This window comes from Phocoena phocoena, chromosome 1 (genome assembly GCF_963924675.1).
Source record: "Phocoena phocoena chromosome 1, mPhoPho1.1, whole genome shotgun sequence".
NCBI lineage: Eukaryota > Metazoa > Chordata > Mammalia > Artiodactyla > Phocoenidae > Phocoena > Phocoena phocoena.
Genome location: NC_089219.1, coordinates 34650683 through 34672406, shown reverse-complemented (window position 1 = coordinate 34672406; position 21724 = coordinate 34650683). Strand labels below are relative to the sequence as shown.

Below are 21724 nucleotides of genomic sequence, written 5' to 3'. Positions count from 1 at the left end.
GGAATAGAAGGAAACTACCTCAACATAATAAAATATATATGAAAAACCCACAGTGAACATGATACTCAATGGTGAAAAGACTGAAGGCTTTTCCTCTAAGATCAGGAACAAGGCAAGGATGTCTGCTTTCACCACTTCTATTCAACATAGTACTGGAATCGGCCAGAGCAATTTAGCAAGAAGAAAAAAAAAAAAGCCATCCAAATTGGAAAGGAAAGAGTAAAATTATTTCTGTTTGCAGATAATCTTATGTGTAGAAAACCTTGAATATTCCACAAACTGTTAGAAATAATAAATTAATTCAGCCAAGTAGCAGGATACAACTGCAACACACAAAAATAAGTTGCACTTCTATACACTAACAGTGAACAATCTGAAAAGGAAATTACAAAAACAGTTCCATTTATAGTAGCATCAAAAAGCATAAAATACTTAGGAATTAACTTAACCAAAGAGGCGAAAGACTTACACAATGAAAACTACAAAACATTGCTGAAAGAAATGGTAGAAGACATAAATAAAAACACATCCCATGTTCATGGATTGAAAGACTTAACAATGTATTGACTGGAGCCGTATTAATACGCCAAATGTTATTGACCAGAGACGTATCAATACGTTTTTAGAGAGTGATACAATTAACATCACCATGGAAGTTGTTAGAGCTTAAAATTGATCAAGCATTCATTATACAACTTATGACTGTTGTTATCATTCACATTTTGCTCCATTAGGCTTTTGTTCCAACTTTGTGTATATTATAAACGCAAGTTTATTACTGTAAAATTTTTGAAAATGACACATCATGAAATTCTGAGTGAAGAAGAATTTTTTGGTGAATTTTATGCAGATACTTTCTCTGATTGTCCAAGCGACATATATACTAGTGTCTCAGAAGATGATAGTTCTTCAGAATACAGTTTTGATTCAGATGATGTGAATATTAGATCAACAAAAAGACTAAAAACCTTAGTGACTGACTCTGATATGGAAAGTGAAAATGAAACTCATGGTGCTGGAGAACGCGCCTTTGATTCTACAGAAGAGTGGACTGAAGACAACATTTCACGAAAATTAGAAGACTTTACAGGTGTGTCAGATGTAACTATTGAATGTAATAACCTGCAAAGTGTTAGTGAAATAAGAGAATTAATTTTTGGTAACAATTTTTTTGAGTTGGTCACTTCTCAAACAAAATTGAATCACCAACAGAATAAAAAATCATATAAAAAGTATAAGACTTTAAAATAGACTGATGTAACCAATGATGTGAAGAAGTTTCTTGGATTAATAATTTTGATGGGACCAAAAAGAAAGTCACACTGGAAAAAATATTGGTCGACTGATCCCTTACTCGAAATACCAAAGATTATGACGAGAAGAAGGTTTGAACAAATAATGACATTTTTTCACTTTAAAGATAACTTGGAAACTCCACTTCCTGTAGACAGAATTTCAAAAGCTAAACCTAAAAAAAGCTAAATCGATCTATATACCCAAACAAGAGCTATCACTTGAGGAGGCTATGATAAAGCGAAGAGGACGACTCAGATTCAAAACCTATAATCCTGGAAAACTTACAAAATATGGAACTTTGGTCAGGACGGTTAGAGAAAGTGAAACTGGATACATATGCAACCTTGAGATTTACATGGTTGAAGGAAAGAAACTGCAAGAAACGATATTATTGGTCCTACAACCTTATCTTGGTTCATGGTACCAGATTTACCAAGACAATTATTACAACAGTGTGTCCACATCTGAAATATTGCTGAAAAATAAAACAAGAGTTTGTGGGACTATAAGAGAGAATCATGGTCTACAAAACCAATTAAAGTTGAAATCTAAAAATCTACAGAGGGGAGAAATGACATTCTTACAGAAGGGAGGAGTGATTCTTCTTATATGGAAAGACAAGAGGCTAGTCTGCATGGTGGCAACTATTCATGATGCCTCCATAGCACCTACAGGAAAGGAAGACAGGAGGACTGGCCATCAGAAAACTAAGCCCACTTGTATACTGGAGTATAATGAATATGTGAAAGGAGTTAATGGATCCGATCAATATCTGGCAAACCTCAAAATCCTTTGGAAAATTTGAAAATGGTATAAGAAAGTGGGTTTCTATTTGAGTAATTGCAGTTTATTCAATGCTTTTAAAATTTATTGTAGCCTTAAGGCACAGAATAAAATGACTTACAAGCAATTTTTGTTAGCCGTAGATAGAGAATGGTCAGTAGGGTAACTGACCATTCTGGTGAATGTAGTGGTAGTCCCACCCTGGTCCCTCTTGTGGCATTTCTACAAGAGCCCCCTGCAGAGATCCACCTTGTCGACTGTCAGTTAAATAAAGGGATATATTCTAGAGGAAATGTCCCACAGGACTAAAAAAAACAAAAAGATAATGCTGTCCGAAAGTGTAGAGTCTGCTTTTTCAGGGGAAAGCGCAGTGAAACACAGTGTATTTGTAATAGATCTTTTGTTCCCCTGCACAGAGGTACCTACTATACCGCCTATCACACTCTAACAAAATATTAGCATCCTTTAGTAAGACATGTACAAAGTTTCAAATAAATACATTAAGTGCAAAAAAAGTTGTTGAATCAGATGAATGGATAAAGAAGATGTGGCACATATATACAATGGAATATTACTCAGCCATAAAAAGAAACGAAATTGAGCTATTTGTAGTGAGGTGGATAGACCTAGAGTCTGTCATACAGAGGGAAGTAAGTCAGAAAGAGAAAGACAAATACCGTATGCTAACACATATATATGGAATTTAAGGGAAAAATTGTCATGAAGAACCTAGGGTTTTTCAGAACCCTTCAAGCATATTTTAAAGGAAGAGGTCTTGATCTTGGAATGTTTTCAAATATTTCCTCCATGAACGAGAATCCCGGACCTCTCTCTTTCCAATCAGAACTTATTGCTTCTGCATTTGCAGATTATGAAGAACAGAAAAACTGCTTCCCCAATTACCTCAAAGTCTGAATGTTTCTTCTGAGTGCAGGTAAAACTCATCCCTTTATTCCCAGCTTCTATCTAAACATACAACTCAGTCATAAAGTCATAAAGAGGTTTTGAAAAAAAAAAAGTTATTTACTCAAATGTGGGTGTTTCAATATTCACTTACACAACAAATCACCAGACACAAGCATCAGTATCTGCAAAAATTCCCCAGTCAGCAATGTGTTAATATTGTTAAGATGTTATTGCTACCCAAAGTGATCTACAGATTCAGTGCAATCTTCGCAGAAATAAAAAAAAACCCATCCTAAAATTCATATGGAATCTCAAGGGATGACAAATAGCCAAAACTACCTTGAAAAAGAACAAAGCTGATGGACTCCCACTTCCTGATTTTAAAACTTACCACAAACCTACAGCAGTCAAAACTGTGTTACTGGCATAAAGACAGACATATAGACCAAAGGAATAGAACACAGAGACCAGAAATAGACTTTTGCTTATACGATCAAGTGATTTTTGATAAGTGTGCCAAGACCATTCAATGGGAAAAGGACAGTCTTTTCAACAACTGATGCTGGAATAACTGGACATTCACATACCAAAGAATGAAGTTGGACCCTTATCTAACAGCATATATATAAAGTAACTCAAATTTATCAAAGCCTTAAATCTAAGACCCAAAACTCTAAAACTCATAGAAGAAAACATAGGGGAAAAATTTTGCAACATTTTCTTAAATATGACAGTGATTTCTTAGACATCAAAGGCACAGGCAACAAAAGAAGAAACAGAAAAACTGGACTTCATGAAAACAATTTTTTTTGTGCATCAAAGGATACTTCATAATCAATAAATAAATATTAAAAAAGGATACTTTAACAGAGTGAAAGGCAATCTATGGAATGGGAAAAATACTTGTAAGTTATATATCTGATAAGGGATTAATATAAGTAGAACATATAGAGAATTCTTAAAACTCACCAACATAAAAACAAACAATCTGATTAAAAAAATGGGCAAAGGACATGAATAGATACTTCTCAAATGAAGACATATGAATGGTCAATAAGCACATAAAAAAATGCTCAACATCACTAATGATTAGGGAAATGCAAACCAAGACCACAGTGAGATACCACATCCCACACCCATTAGGATAGCTATCATCAAATAAAATATAAAATAACAAGTGTTGATGAGGATGTGGCGAAACTGGAACACTTGTGCACCGTGGGTGGGAATGTAAAGTGGTGCAGTCATTGTGGAAAATGGTAGGGTGGTTCCTTGCAAAATTAAACAGAATTATCATATAATCCAGCAATTCCGCATCTAGGTATATACCCAAAAGCAGCAGTCCACAACCTTTTTGGCACCAGGGACCAGTTGCGTGCACGACAATTTTCCCACGGACGGGGGTCGGGGGGGATGGTTTAGGCTGTAATGTAAGCGATGGAGAGAGATGCGGAGCGGCAGATGAAGATTTGTTCATTCGCCCACCACTCACCTCCTGCTATTTGGCCCGGTTCCTAACAGACCGCGGACTGGTACTGGTCTGCAGCCCAGGGGTGGAGATCCCTGCCCAAAAGGATTGAAAACAGGGACTTGAACAGATGCTTGTATACTCATGTTCATAGTAGCATTATTCAGTGGCTGAAACATGAAAGCAACCCAAGTATCCAAAGATAAATGAATAGATAAATAAAATATGGTATATGCATACAATGGAATATTACCCACCCTAAAAAGGAAGGGGATTCTACTATATGCTACAACATAGATGAAATTTGAAGACATTATGCTAACTGAAATAAGAAAGTCACAAAAGGACAAATAGTGTATGATTCCACTTATATGAGGTATTTAGAGTAGTCAAAATCATAGAGAAAGAAAGCAGAATGGTGGCTGCCTAGGCTGTGAGGGAAGGGCAGAATAAGGAGGTACTGTTTAATGGGTATAGAGTTTCAGTTTTGCAAGATGAAGTGAGTTCTAGAGGTGGATGGTGGTGACGGTTGAATAACAATATGAATGTACTTAATATCACTGAACTGGATGCTTAAAAATCGTTAACATGGTAAATTATCTGTTATGTGTATTTTATTACAGTAAAAAAAATTGAAAAAAAATAAGTAAAACAAAGACATTTGCAGACAAACAAAACCAGAGAGTTTATCACTAGCAGATCTGCACTAGAAGAAATGTTAATCATGTTCTTCAGGCTGAAAAAATATGGACCCAGATGGAAATGTGGATCTGGACAAAGTAATAATGAGCTCTAGAAATGGCCAATCAGCATACGAAAAGACACTTAATATCATTATTCATTCAGGAAATGCAAATTAAAACTATATTGAGGTTACAGGCTCTTTCTTGGGGCTAATGGTGGACTCCGGGAGGGCTCATGCCAAGGAGTACTTCCCAGAACTTCGGCTGCCAGTGTCCTTGTCCCTGAGATGAGCCACAATCACCCCACTGCCTCTGCAGGAGACCCTCCAACACTAGCAGCTGTGTGGCTGACAGGGTCTTGGTGCTCTGGCCAGCTGTCAGGCCTGAGCCTCAGAGTTGGGAGAGTGGAGGTCAGGACACTGGGCCACGAGAGGCCTCCTGGCCCCACGTAATACCAGTTGGCAAGAGGCTTCCAGAGATCTCAGTCTCAACGCTAAGACCCAGCTCCACTCAACGACCTGCAAGTTCCAGTGCTGGACACCCCATGCCAAACAACTAGCAAGACAGGAACACAACCCTACCCATTAGCAGAAATGCTGCCTAAAATCATAATAAGGCCACAGACACCCCAAAACACACCACCAGACGTGGACCTGCCCACCAGAAAGACAAGATCCAGCCTTATCCACCAGAACACAGGCACTAGTCCCCTCCACCAGGAAGCCTACAAAACCCACTGAACCAACCTTAACCACTGGGGACAGACACCAAAAACAACAGGAACTACAAACCTGCAGCCTGCAAAAAGGAGACCCCAAACACAGTAAGATAAGCAAAATGAGAACACAGAGAAACACACAGCAGATGAAGGAGCAAAGTAAAAACCCACCAGACCTAACAAATGAAGAGGAAATAGGCAGTCTACCTGAAAAAGAATTCAAAATAATGATAGTAAAGATGATCCAAAATCTTGGAAATAGAATAGACAAAATGCAAGAAACATTTAAAAAGGACCTAGAAGAACTAAAGAGGAAACAAGCAATGATAAACAACACAATAAATGAAATTAAAAATACTCTAGAAGGGATCAATAGCAGAATAACTGAGGCAGAAGAACGGATAAGTGACCTGGAAGAAAAAATAGTGGAAATAACTGCTTCAGAGAAGAATAAAGAAAAAAGAATGAAAAGAACTGAGGACAGTCTCAGAGACCTCTGAGAAAACATTAAACGCACCAACATTCGAATTATAGGGGTCCCAGAAGAAGAAGAGAAAAAGAAAGGGACTGAGAAAATATTTGAAGAGATTATAGTTGAAAACTTCCCTAATATGGGAAAGGAAATAGTTAATCAAGTCCAAGAAGCACAGAGAGTCCCATACAGGATAAATCCACGGAGAAATACGCCAAGACACATGTTAGTCAAACTGTCAAAAATTAAGAACAAGAAAACATATTAAAAGCAGCAAGGGAAAACCAACAAATAACACACAAGGGAATCCCCATAAGGTTAACAGCTGATCTTTCAGCAGAAACTCTGCAAGCCAGAAGGGACTGGCAGGACATATTTAAAGTGATGAAGGAGAAAAATCTGCAACCAAGATTACCCTACCCAGCAAGGATCTCATTCAGATTTGATGGAGAAATTAAAACCTTTACAGACAAGCAAAAGCTGAGAGAGTTCAGCACCACCAAACCAGCTTTACAACAAATGCTAAAGGAACTTCTCTAGGCAAGAAACACAAGAGAAGGAAAAGACTTACACTAACAAACCCAAAACAATTAAGAAAATGGGAATAGGAACATACATATCGATAATTACCTTAAATGTAAATGGATTAAATGCTCCCACCAAAAGACACAGATTGTCTGAATGGATACAAAAACAAGACCCATATATATGCTGTCTACAAGAGATCCACTTCAGACCTGGAGACACATACAGACTGAAAGTAAGGGGATGGAAAAAGATATTCCATGCAAATGGAAACCAAAAGAAAGCTGGAGTAGCAATTCTCGTATCAGACAAAATAGACTTTAAAATAAAGACTATTAGAAGAGACAAAGAAGGACACTACATAATGATCAAGGGATCGATCCAAGAAGAAGATATAACAATTGTAAATATTTATGCACCCAACATAGGAGCACCTCAATACATAAGGCAAATACTAACAGCCATAAAAGGGGAAATCGACAGTAACACATTCATAGTAGGGGACTTTAACACCCCACTGTCAGCAATGGACACATCATCCAAAATGAAAATAAATAAGGAAACACAAGCTTTAAATGATACATTAAACAAGATGGACTTAATTGATATTTATAGGAAATTCCATCCAAAAACAACAGAACACACATTTTTCTCAAGTGCTCATGGAACATTCCCCAGGATAGATCATATCTTGCATCACAAATCAAGCCTTGGTAAATTTAAGAAAATTGAAATTGTATCAAGTATCTTTTCCGAGCACAGGATTTGAGACTAGATATCAATTACAGGAAAAGATCTGTAAAAAATACAAACACATGGAGGCTAAACAATACACTACTTAATAACAAAGTGATCACTGAAGAAATCAAAGAGGAAATAAAAAAATACCTAGAAACAAATGACAATGGAGACACGACGACCCAGTATGGAGGTTCCTTAAACAACTAAAAATAGAACTACCATATGACCCAGCAATCCCACTACTGGGCATATACCCTGAGAAAACCATAATTCAAAAAGAGTCATGTACCAAAATGTTCATTGCAGCTCTATTTACAACAGCCAGGACATGGAAGCAACCTAAGTTTCCATCATTGGATGAATGGATAAAGATGTGGCACATATACACAATGGAATATTACTCAGCCATAAAAAGAAACGAAATTGAGTTATTTGTAGTGAGGTGGATGGACCTAGAATCTGTCATACAGAGTGAAGTAAGTCAGAAAGAGCAAAACAAATACCGTATGCTAACACATATATATGGAATCTAAGAAAAAAAATGGTCATGAAGAACCTAGGGGCAGGACAGGAATAAAGACACAGATGTAGAGAATGTACTTGAGGATATGGGGAGGGGGAAGGGTAAGCTGGGGTGAAGTAAGAGAGTGGCATGGATTTATATATACTACCAAATATAAAATAGATAGCTAGTGGGAAGCAGCCGCATAGCACAGGGAGATTAGCTTGGTGCTTTGTGACCACCTAGAGGGGAGGGATAGGGAGAGTGGAAGGGAGATGCAAGTGGGAGGGGATATAGGGATATAACTATATGCATAGCTGATTCACTTTGTTTTACAGCAGAAACTAACACAATGTAAAGCAATTATACTCCAATAAAGTTGTTAAAAAAAGAAAAATCTATACTAAGATACTACTTTATTATACCCACTAGGATAGCTATAATAAAAAAAAGACAAAATATAACAAATCCTGCTAAGGATGTGGAGAAATTGGAACACTCATACACTGCTGATGGGAATTGTTAAATGGTGGAGGTGCTTTGGAGAATAGTCTGGCAGTTCTACAAGAAGTTGAACATAGAATTTACATATGACCCAGCAATTCCATTCCTATGTACATACCCAAGGAAAATGAAAACGTGTTCACAGAAAAATTTGTACATGATTGTTAATAGCAGCATTATTCATTACAAAGTGGAAGAGAGTCTGGCAGTTTCTTATAAAATTAAACATGTACTTGCTCTGTTATTCAGTAATTCCACTGCTAGGTATTTAACCAAGAGGGAAAAAAAACATACTGGCATGTGAATACTAGTAGCAGCTTTATTCATAATAGCTGAAAACAATCTGATTATCTATTAACCAGTGGATAGATAAACAATGTATGGTATATCCATATATACAGGAATATTCCTCAGCCATTTAAAAATGAACCAGTGATATAGACAACAACATGGATAAGTCTCAAAAGTATTATTATAAGTGAAGGAAGCCAAATAGAAAAGAGTATATACCAGATGATTCTATTTATTTGAAATTCTAGAAATGGTATGGTCATAGGAAGTGGCGGAGTGGGAGGCATTGATAGCAAAAGGGGAGGGGAAATTTTAGGCTAATGAATGTTTTCTTTCTTGATTGTAGTGGTTGTGGTTATACAGATGAATGCATTTGTCAAAGCTCATTGAACTCAACTCTTAAAATATGTATGTTTATACTGTATGAAATATTTCAATAAAGTTAATTTTATACAATATAAATATTGATGCTAAATATAAACATTTGAAAAATGCTCAATCTCACTATAAATAGATGATTGAAAATGAAAACCACACTCAGATACTCATTCTCACTTATCATTTAGTAAAAATACAAAAGTTTGACAATATATTCAGTTAGTGAAATTTTAGGAAACCAGCTTCCTCACACATTGCTGATGGAGGAGGAACATGATGCAATTTCCACTGAGCAGTATCTGGCAATATTGACCAGAATTACAGATCTAGCTACCCCCTAACCTCACAATCCCATTTCTGGGACTCTAACCTGTAGAAACACCTGCATAAATATGCAAAAGACTGGAAACAACCCAAGTGTCCATCAACAGGAGACTGGTTAAATAAATTATAGTACATCCACACAACAGAATGCTAGCTGCTCTGAAGAATCAGGAAGATCTCTTTGTATGATATAGAAGGATCTCCAGGAGCATTTTAGTTAAAAAGAAAGGAAGGGGCTTCCCTGGTGGCGCAGTGGTTGAGAGTCCGCCTGCTGATGCAGGGGACATGGATTCGTGCCCCGGTCCGGGAGGACCCCACATGCCGCGGAGCGGCTGGGTCCGTGAGCCATGGCCGCTGAGCCTGCGCGTCCGGAGCCTGTGCTCCGCAACGGGAGAGGCAACAGTGAGAGGCCCGCGCACCGGAAAAAAAAAAAGAAAAGAAAGGAAGGAAGGTTGGAAAGAAGGAAGGAAGGGAGGGAGGGAGGGAGGAAGGGAGGAAAGAAGGAAGGGAGGGAGGGAGGGAGGGAGGAAGGAAGGAAGGAAGGGAGGAAGGAAGGAAGGGAGGAAGGGAGGTAAAGAAGGAAGGAAGGAAGGGAGGGAGGGAGGGGAAGAAGGAAGGAAGGGAGGGAGGGAAAGGAAGGGAAGGGAAGAGAAACTAAGAAAGGAGGAAATCTGAATAAATGTTCAAAATGCTTCTATTGGAATAAATACTGGAAGGATAAATAAGAAACTAATAAAAATAGTTACTAATAAGTCAACTTCTGTAAATTAGAGCACCACAAATGGGTGCTCTGGGAAAAATTTTGGTAAAAGTTACGTAAGTCTTGCCTGGAAATTCCTTCTTTCCTTCCTTCCTTCTTTCCTTCCTGCCTTCTCTCCTTCCCACCCTTCCTTCCTCCCTTCCTTCCTACAAAATGCATTATTTACCTACAAGAGAGTTCTGGAAGACAAGAAGGATACAGGCTCCTTGGGTGGGGAAACAATAAATCCAGTGGCTATAGTTTCCTTGCTACCGAGGAGGTTGGGGGTATAGGGCCCAGGGAGTTACAGTAAGAACAAGCTCTGGTGAAGGAGATCCCTCAGCAACAGGGATGTCACTCATCTTAGGTGTGTGAGAGGAAAGGCAAAGCAGTCTAGGTCCTTGAGCTGAATATCTGAAATCGCCCTCTCTACCACACACTGGCTCTTGCTTCCATCTGCCTTGTGTTTGATCACTTTGCCCACCCCTTCAGAGGTTGATCGTTCTGAAAAGATTAGATGCTGTGCACATTGGAGCCTAAACCATATTAGTTCTCTATGATATGTGGTTCCAACTACCCACTCCCCTATCACTAGTTGATTCTGTAAGGCAACTTCATTTTGATGATTAAAAATGCCCAAGTTGGTTGTATCTTTGTAAGAGTCTTTTTTCTTTAACGAAACCCATTATATTTTTCATATTAATTGTTCCCTGTGGGGAGGAAGTGAACAGAAACATATCCTCTGTACCCCAATTTCTTCCTCCATACTCCCTGGCAAAGCAATAGAAAAAGGCAGGCAAAAGGAAAACAGCAAATGCTCAGCACCTATTGCTCTGGTGCACTCTTGTGAAATGCAACTCGCTTCAAAATTAGAAGTCAGAAAGAACATAATTTTAATACCTCTACTTTCTGTTCAGCACCCACCATTTTTCCAGGAGAGTGGTTTCCAAGTTGCTTATTCTCTTGAGATTCACAAATTTCTCCTTTAAGCCTTTCAACCTGAAATACAAAAGCATTTTAAATACAAAAGTGAGGTGGGGGGGCTTCCCTGGCGGCGCAGTGGTTGAGAGACCGCCTGCCGATGCAGGGGACACGGGTTCGTGCCCCGGCCTGGGAAGATCCCACATGCCGCGGAGCGGCTGGGCCCGTGAGTCATGGCCGCTGAGCCTGCGCGTCCGGGGCCTGTGCTCCGCAACGGGAGGGGCCGCAACAGTGAGAGGCCCACGTACCGCAAAAAAAAAAAAAAAAGTGACGGGGGATGCTTTGTTTTAAAAATATACAAGTTATATATGAATACATTCTTTGTGTAAAAAAATTTAAACAACATATAGGTATATAGAGCAACAAGTGATCTTTTCCTTCACATAACTCTACCCCACAATCCCGTTTCTCTTTCCAGAAGTAATAATGTTTGGGATATACCTTTCCTGAACTTTATCTCACATGTATGTGTATGTTTGTGTATATATAAAACATAAACATATGTTTAACATACATTAAACATATTTTACCAGTATTAGATATACAAATTTACAGAGATTTAGACAACTTGAACAGTGTTTATTCATTCCTTCTTATGATTGCACTTTAAAACTTAGGCTAAAATATACATAACACAAAATTTACCATTTTAAGCATTTTAAAAAATTTTTATTTATTTATTTTTGGCTGTGTTGGGTCTTCATTGCTGCGCGCAGGCTTTCTCTAGTTGCCGCGAACGGGGGGCTACTCTTCGCTGTGGTGCACGGGCTTCTCATTGAGGTGGCTTCTCTTGTTGCGGAGCACGGGTTCTAGGTGGGTGGGCTTTAGTAGTTGTGGCACGTGGGCTCAGTAGTTGTGGCTCGCGGGCTCTAGAGCACAGGCTCAGTAGTTGTGGCGTACAGGCTTAGTTGCTCCGTGGCATGTGGGATCTTCCCGACCAGGGCTCGAACCTATGTCCCCCTGCATTGGCAGGCAGATTCTTAACCACTGCGCCACCAGGGAAGCCCCTTAACCATTTTTAAGTATACAGTTGAGTAGCACTAAACGCATTCCCATTACTGTGCAACCATCACCACCATCCGTCTCCATAATTCTTTTCATCTTGCAAAACTGAAACCCTACACCCATTAAACAATAACTCCTCATTATGCCCTCCCCCACAGCCTCTAGAAACCACCATTCTACTTTCTGGCTCTATGATTTCTGACTACTCTAGGTACCTCATATAAGTGGAATTATACACTATTTGTCTTTCTGTGACTCGTTTATTTCAATTAGCATAATGTCTTCAAGTTTCACCCATGTTGTAGCAATTTCTTTTTAAAGTGGAATAATATTCCATTGTATGTGTACACCATACTTTGTTTATCCATTTATCTGTCAATGGATGCTTGGGTTGCTTCAACCTTTTGGCTATGAACATGAGTGAACAAATATATGTTCAAGTCCCTGCTTTCAATTCTTTTGGGTGTATACCCAGAAGCAGAATTGCTAGATCATATGGTAACTCTATGTTTACTTTTTATTTATTTTATTAATTTTTTTATTTTTGTGGTATGTGGGCCTCTCACTGTTGTGGCCTCTCCCGTTGCGGAGCACAGGCTCTGGACGCACAGGCTTAGCGGCCATGGCTCACGGGCCTAGCCGCTCCGCGGCATGTGGGATCTTCCCGGACCGGGGCAGGAACCCGTGTCCCCTGCATCTGCAGGCAGACTCTCAACCACTGCACCACCAGGGAAGCCCCTATGTTTACTTTTTAAAGGAAGTCCCATACTGTTTTCTACAGTGGCTGTACCATTTTACATTCTTAACAACAATGCACAAAGGGTTCCAATTTCTCCACTTCCTCATCAACATTTGTTATTTTATATTGTTTTGATAATAGCCATTCTAATGAATATTTATTCATTCTTGCAACAAAATTTCTTGAGCACTTATTATATGCCAGGCATTGTATTAGACACTAGAGATATGATTGTGAAATGAATATAATTAAAATTGAAGTCACATATAGTATATTTAGAACTTGGAAGTACATATTAAAAATCAATAAATTCCTAAGAAGAAATGATTCAAAAACATAACACAGCTACGGGTTTAGTATTAATAATCTCAAACTTTGGTAAATGTGATAGGTATAAACTATTATCTAAATCCTTATTAAAAAGAAAAGATCCTAAACTGACACAGTAGCAGTGACATCACTGTTCAGCATATGTAGTTAAAATGTATAAAACAGAAATACTGATAGAAAGCATCTAGGTCAAAGTACAGCTCTACCTGGGATGCTATAGCCACCAGAATCAGTCTTTACTAACGACCAATAAATGATGTATTGATACATCTAGCTTGCTTAGCTGCTGACTGTTACTATTCTATACACGTTTAAATTAACTCTAAGAAAAAATTAAATAACTTACCTCTTCGCCAAGTACCTTTCTTTCTGAGTCAAGTGATCGAACTCGATTTCTTAAAGCCAGAATTTCCTCATCCAGTCTCTGATTATGTTCCTTTGCTTTCCGTAGGTCAACTGAGTCTAAAACAGGGAAAATGTAGTTGACTCAACTGGACCGAAGTTTTAATTTGGGGGCGTTAACTCTAAAAACTGAGGAAGTGCTGTTTCCTGCCGTTCTTGTCAGTCCTACTGTGTCTCTGCATATGTGATTCTCCACAAAGAAGAGCTGCTAGACTCTCAAGTCCAGCCCTAGAATGTTCTACCAACTAATGAAACAGAACAGATTGTTTTTTATTTCTCATACTGGTCTAATGAGCTGGACTTTTTGAGTATAGGGTTTCCAGCAATAGAGGACCTGGAATTTTAAAACAATTGAGCCTGCCTTCTAAAAGTGAAACCACTAAAAAAATCATCTTCCTGGTGGTCCTGTGGTCCTGTCTCTCTTACACACCTCATATATTCCTCACATATTCCTAGATACTTCTCTTGCACTCATTAACTGCAGGGCATCCACAGACAGCTGATGTAGTGAGCTAAGGGTAGTGAACGGACAGACTGTAAAGTGAAATCAAGTTGCTTCATCAAAACCATCTTTCTCCTGTAGCACCTCTGCCTGTAGGCTACTCTCAGCTCAGCACCTCATGTTAAGACCTGCTCTTTCCAGCACTCATCAAAGTGTCAATAGTACAAACTTGTTGCCTGTAACTTTCCTGGATTTGCAGCTGTTTCTTTTTTCACTTATGTTTCTCCTATTTTTCTTTTGCTGCTTTAGTCTCCTTTGTTTTCCTTCTTCATTGCCTGTTCTGTTTTTGCTTGTATTTTTCTTTCTTCATTTTTTCTTTTGTTTCCCTTACTACCCTCTTTTTTTCCTTAGTGCGTAAATTTTTTTAACTTGAAAAATGCTGAAAACACACCAAAAAGAAAAAAAAAAGCATTCACAATCCATATACATATATGGAGGACAAGATTTGTTCTACCTTTTGCATATGCAATTTAAAACAATTTAAACGATGCTATGCAACACTGTCTGCAACTTTACCACCTGTGAATGCATCATGGATATCTTTACAGGACAACTCTTATAAAGTCATTTTCCATTTCTTATTTGGAACTATTTTTTAATTGAGGTATAATTTATATACAATATAATGTACATATCTTAAGTGCTCAATGAATTTTGACAATTTTATATACCCGTGAACTTCCCCTGAAAAAGATATAGAATATCTCCATCACCCCATAATGTTCCCTCAAATCCTTTCCAGTCAGTTCTCCATTCCCACCCACCCCTACAAGCACTTTCTGACTTCTATCACATAGACTAGTTTTGCTCGTTCTTGGTTTTCATAGAAATAAAATCTTACAATACACATGTTTGTGTCAGGCTTCTTTCACTCAATATATACAGTATTTTGGGGATTCATTGGTGTTTTATCAATAATTTGTTCCTCTTGACTCTTTAGTCCATCTTTTTTTTTTTTTTTTTTTTGCGGTACGCGGGCCTCTCACTGTTGTGGCCTCTCCCGTTGTGGAGCACAGGCTCCGGACGCGCAGGCTCAGCGGCTATGGCTCACGGGCCCAGCCGCTCAGCGGCATGTGGGATCTCCCCGGACCAGGGCACGAACCCGTGTCCCCTGCATCGGCAGGCGGACTCTCAACCACTGCGCCACCAGGGAAGCCCAGTCCATCTTATTAATATACCACAGTTTGTTTATGCATTATCTCATTTTGTTCTGCATAGTATGCCACCGTCCAAATTGCCATGTTTTGTGTCACTTTTCCCCGATGAAGATTTAGGTTTGTTGCCAATGCTTATTCTTGTAAACAATTCTAAAATTATTTTCCTTGTTCATCAACCTCTAGGTACTTATGACATTATTTCTAAAAAAATAAATCCCAAGAAAAGGGATAGCTGGATCAGGAGACATGTGCATTAAAAAAATTTGACAGAGCCTGCCAAATTATTCTTCAAAAAGATTGTACAAAGCTACGTTCTCACAATGCCATTGTCCATTTCTCTATACTATATATTACCAGTATTTTTAATTTTCACAGATCTTAAAAATACAGCTGAATAATGGCCTATTTTAAGTAGGGTCACTAAAATCAGTACTGTTTTGCTTATTACAAATGGAATACAGGCTTTTTGTTTTAAAAAGAAAAAATCAAGCTATACGGTTATGTTCAGAGCAGATATTCTCATCCAACCCTTATCTACCCTGACCCGAAATAATGTTGTTAATACTTGGTAAATACTCTTTAAAATTTTTTATATGCATATTCTAATGTATAGACAAGGGTTGTATTGAAAATATTTAACAACTGGTAAAGCGTGGACCTTCATCTATGAGAACATAGCTCTGGAGCAGAGTTCTACAGAACATCCTGCTGTGTCAAGTATTATCCCTCTGGTGGCTGGAAAGACAAGGGGCTGGAAGGAGCTGGGACAGTTGGGGTAGGTGGGAGACACTTGGCAGAGGCAGGGCAGTAGCTACTTAGAACTTATACAAAACTATCCCAGTGTATTCACAACTTTACTGCCATACTAATGTGTATCACCTCATACAGTCCTGTGAGCGCACATACACATGCACACACACATCCCCCCCCACACACCCTATAAAAATAAAAACCAAAATGACATTACACTACATGTATTACTCTACAGCTTGTTTTTTTCACTTAATAACATGTCATAGACATCTATTCATGTCAGTGCACAAAAATCTATGTCATTCTTATGAAAGTATCCATTGTGTGGTCACTTTCTTAGCCAACCCACTGCAGATAAACACAATTTGATTTTACTACCCCAAAATTACTCCTTACTCTTTGTACTTTTACAAGGTCTTCTTCTGCGGTCATTGGGAATAATGTAATGTCGTTGGTTTTGTCATCAAGGTAATGCTGACCATTTAACAGTTGGGAAGTATGTATTCTCTCTTCTATTTTCTGGAAGAGTTTATGTAAAATCAGTATTATTTATTGCTTAAAAGTTTGTTAAGTGAAGCCATCTGAACCTGGAGTTTTCTTTGTGGGAAGATGTTTAACTATAAATTCAATTTCTTTGGTAGATTTAGGGCTATCTGTTTCTTCTTGAGTGAGGTTCGGTAATTTGTGTCTTTCAAGGGATGTGTCCATCTTATCCAGGTCATCAAATTTGGTGTCATAAAGTTGCTCAATATATTCCCTTATTATCTTTTTGATCTGTAGAAATGTTCTCTCTGTGATTGCTTATATTGGTAATGTGTGTCTCCTCTCATTTTTTCATGAACAATCTAGTTAGACGTTTACCAATGTTATTGATCCTTCCAAAGAACCGGCCCTTCATTCCACTAATTTATTCTATTTTGTTCTGTTTTTACTTTTATTGACCTCAACCTTATTTTAAACATCTCCTTCGTTTTGCTTGCTTTGGATTTAATTTGTTCTTATCCTGGGTTTTTAAAGTAGAAGCTTAGATTATTTTGAGTCCTTTCTTGATTTCTGGTATAAGCATTAAATGGGATGTTTCCCTCTTAAACACTGGCTTAGATGCATCCCACAAACTCTGATATGTTCAGTGTTTTCATTGTTATTCAAGTTAATTCATATAAAATATTCTGTAATATCCCTTGTAATTTTTTTCTTGGAAGGCATGGCAATTTAGAAGTATCTTATTTAACTTCCAAATATTTGGCGATTTTCTAAACATACTACTGTTACTGCTTTTTGGTTTCATTCTATTATGGTCAGAGAACATAACTTGTATGATTTCAGTTCTTCTGCAAAAATTTGTTTTATGGTGATAGCATATTTTTGTGAATGCGCCATGTGTACTTGAAAAGAATATAATACTTCTGGTGGAGTTTTCTATAATTATCGATTATGTCATGTTGCTTAGTAGTGTTATTAGGTCTTCTATATGCTTACTGATTTTGTTTTCTTGCTCTATCAGTTACTAAGAAAGCACTGTTCATTTTATAATTGTATTCATATATTTTTTAAACAATCCTGATCATCAATTGTAATGCATGGGTTTTTTTCCCTACACACCCACGTAATTCTCCAATGCCAGCTTGGTGCTCTACAATTCAACTCAGTTCTGAGGCTATCTACCTGGAGATAGCATCAGATTCCACGGGTTAAGGGCTCAGCCCCACAAGACTGCCCTCTGCTTCAGATGCCAATTGCAAGTGTGCTTCTGACCGATTGGTTATAAATCAGAGGTTCCCATGACCTCCTCCTTGGGTTTGATTAATTTGTTAAAGCAGCTCACAGAACTCAGGGAAACGTTTTATTTACTAGATTACCCTGTTTATTATAAAGGAATGTAACTCAGGAATAGCTAGATGGAAGAGATGCCTAAGGGCAAGGTCTGGGGAAAGGGGTGCAGACCTTTCATGCCCTCCCTGAGTGCGCCACGCTCCCCAAATCTCCATGTGTTCACCAACCCGGAAGCTCTCTGAACCCCCTCCTTCGGGTTTCTATGAAAGCTTCATTACACAGGCACGACTGATTAAATCACTGGCCACTGGCGATTGAACTTAATATCTAGCCCCTCCCCGCTCCTAGGAGCTGGGGGTGGGGACAGGAGGAGTTGGCGTTACAGAGGGGGAGGAGGGTGGGACTGAAAGTTCCAACCCCCTAATCACGTGGTTGGCTCCCCTGGCAACTAACTCCCATCCTTCGGTTACTGAGGGGCTTTCCAAAAGTCCTCATTACCATGACAAAAGACACCCCTACTGTTCTTAATCACTTAGGAAATTCTAAGGGTTTGGGGGTAGCAGAAACAAGGATGAAGACCAAATACATGTTTCTTATTGTAAATCACAATAGCACTGGGTAAATAAACCTAGTTTTATAACTATTAAAACCGGTAAACAAATTTTAAATTATTTTTGTAGTTACTACCATTATGACACTCAAATGTCATTACATTATTTATAGCTGATATCATTTTTACACAGCCAAGATAGGGTCAGATTAACTAATTCACCACTTATTCCAAGCCTATTGGCTTCCTAGCAAACAAATATGTGTGAAGTGTTGTTAAATGTATTATAAGTTGTCTTGATCTCAGTGGTCCCAGTAAATATGTATTGTTTGTGTTGACCAAAGGTTTTGGAGTCAGACATATATGGATTCAAATAGCAGCTCTAATACTTAATGTAGCTATTTTATTTTTTTGGCAGCGTGCGGGCATTTCTCAGTTGCGATTAGCAGGGGCTCCTCCTTGTGCAGTGCACGGGCTTCTCATTGCGGTGGCTTCTCTTGTTGCGGAGCAAGAGCTCTAGGCACGCAGGTTTCAGTAGTTTCAGCACACGGGCCCTAGAGCACAGGCTCAGTAGTAGGGGTGCGCGGGCTTAGCTGCTCCATGGCATGTAGGATCTTCCCCGACCAGGGTTTGATCCAGAGTCCTCTGCTGGCAGGCAGATTCTTAACCACTGTGCCACCAGGGAAGTCTCTAATGTAGCTATTGGACAATTCACTTAACCCTGCCATGACTCAGTTTTTTAATCAATGAAATGGGAATAATATTACAACTTGGCACTGTTGTTAACATTAGAGATAATCCATTTAAAATGCCTGACAGGAGAGGAGCTTCAAGATGGCGGAAGAGTGAAGATGGCGGAAGAGTGAGACGCGGAGATCACCTTCCTCCCCACAAATACATCTACACGTGGAACAACTCCTACAGAACAACTACTGAACGCTGGCAGAAGACCTCAGACCTCCCAAAAGGCAAGAAACTCCCCACGTAACTGGGTAGGGCAAAAGAAAAAACAGAGACAAAGAATAGGGACGGGACCTGCACCAGTGGGAGGGAGCTGAGAAGGAGGAAAGGTTTCCACACACTAGGAAGCCCCTTCGCAGGTGGAGACTGCGGCTGGTGGAGGGGAAGCTTCGGGGCCAGGGAGGAGAGCGCAGCAACAGGGTGCGGAGGGCAAGCAGAGAGGTTCCCGCAGAGAAGGTTGGTGCCGACCAGCACTCATCAGCCCGAGAGGCTTGTCTGCTCACCAGCCGGGGTGGGTGGGGGCTGGGAGCTGAGGCTCAGGCTTCGGAGGTCGGATCCCAGGGAGAGGACTGGGGTTGGCTTTGTGAACACAGCCTGAAAGGGCTAGTGTGCCACGGCTAGCCGGGAGGGAGTCTGGGAAAAAGTCTGGAGCTGCCCAAGAGGCAAGAGACTTTTTCTTGCCTCTTTGTTTCCTGGCGCGCGAGGGCCACTTAAGGAGCTCCAGAGACGGGTGGGAGCCGCGGCTATCAGCGCAGACCCCAGAGACGGGCATGGGACGCTAAGGCTGCTGCAGCCAGCAAGAAGCCTGTGTGCAAGCACAGGTCAGTGTCCACACCGCCCTTCCCGGGAGCCTGTGCAGTCCGCCACTGCCAGGGTCCCGTGATCCAGGGACAACTTCCCCGAGAGAACTCATGGCGCGCCTCAGGCTGGTGCAACGTCACGCCGGCCTCTGCCGCCACAGGCTCATCCTGCACTCCGTACCCCTCCCTCCCCCCGGCCTGAGTGAGCCAGAGCCCCCTAATCAGCTGCTTCTTTAACCCCGTCCTGTCTGAGCGAAAAACAGATGCCCTCAGGCGACCTACATGCAGAGGCAGGACCAAATCCAAAGCTGAACCCCGGGAGCTGTGTGAACAAAGAGAAAAGGAAATCTCTCCCATCAGCCTCAGGAGCAGCCGATTAAGTCTCCACAGTCAACTTGATGTACCCTGCATCTGTGGAATACATGACTAGACAACGAATCATCCCAAATTGAGGAGGTGGATTTTGGGAGCAATGATCTATATTTTCTTCTCCTTTTTCTCTTTTTGTGAGTGTGCATGTGTGTGATTTTGTCTGTATAGCTTTGCTTTTACCATTTATCCTAGGGTTCTGTCTGTACGTTTTTGTTTTAAAAAAATTTTTTTTTTACTTAAAAAATTTTTTTCTACAAAAACAAAATATTTTTTCTTAATATAATTATTTTTTATTTTAATAATTTTATTTTACTTTATTTTATTTTATCTTCTTCTTTCTTTCTTTCCTTTTTTTTTCTCCCTTTTATTCTGAGCTGTGTGGATGACAGGCCCTTGGTGCTCCAGCCAGGCATCAGAGCTGTACCTCTGAGGTGGGAGAGCCAAGTTCAGGACACTGGTCCACAAGAGACTTCTCAGCTCCACGTAATATCAAACAGTGAAAATCTCCCAGAGATCTCCATCTCAACACCAAGACCCAGCTCCACTCAAGGACCAGCAAGTTCCAGTGCTGGACACCCCATGCCAAACAACTAGCAAGACAGGAACACAACCCCATCCATTAGCAGAGAGGCTGACTAAAATCATAATAAGGCCACAGACACCCCAAAACACACCACCAGACGTGGACCTGCCCACCAGAAAGACAACATCCACCCTCATCCACCAGAACACAGGCACTAGTTCCCTCCACCAGGAAGCCTACACAACCCACTGAACCAACCTTAGCCACTGCGGACAGACATCAAAAACAACAGGAACTACGAACCTGCAGCCAGCGAAAAGGAGACCCCAAACATGGTAAGATAAGCAAAATGAGAACACAGAGAACACACAGCAGATGAAGGAGCAAGGCAAAAACCCACCAGACCTAACAAATGAAGAGGAAATAGGCAGTCTACCTGAAAAAGAATTCAGAATAATGATAGTAAAGATGATCCAAAATCTTGGAAATAGAATGGAGAAAATATAAGAAACGTTTAACAAGGACCTACAAGAACTAAAGAGCAAACAAACAGAGATGAACAACACAATAAATGAGATTAAAAATTCTCTAGAAGGGATCAATACCAGAATGACTGAGGCAGAAGAATGGATAAGTGACCTGGAAGATAAAATAGTGGAAATAACTACTGCAGAGCAGAATAAAGAAAAAAGAATGAAAAGAATGGAGGACAGTCTCAGAGACCTCTGGGACAACATTAAATGCACCAACATTCGAATTATAGGGG

At 39.7% G+C, this 21724-nt stretch overlaps 1 protein-coding gene across 1 annotated transcript in view; it reads right to left on the bottom strand.

Annotated features, from left to right (window-relative positions):
* Positions 1–21724, bottom strand: part of CCDC30 (coiled-coil domain containing 30) — a 132213-nt gene that overhangs the window by 99759 nt on the left and 10730 nt on the right. Inside the window, exons 3-4 of the mRNA XM_065880013.1 lie at positions 13732–13847; positions 11231–11329 (exon numbers count right to left, since the gene is read on the bottom strand). Of these exons, the coding sequence (XP_065736085.1) occupies positions 11231–11329; positions 13732–13847 (215 nt within the window). The remainder of the gene's footprint in view (positions 1–11230; positions 11330–13731; positions 13848–21724) is intronic.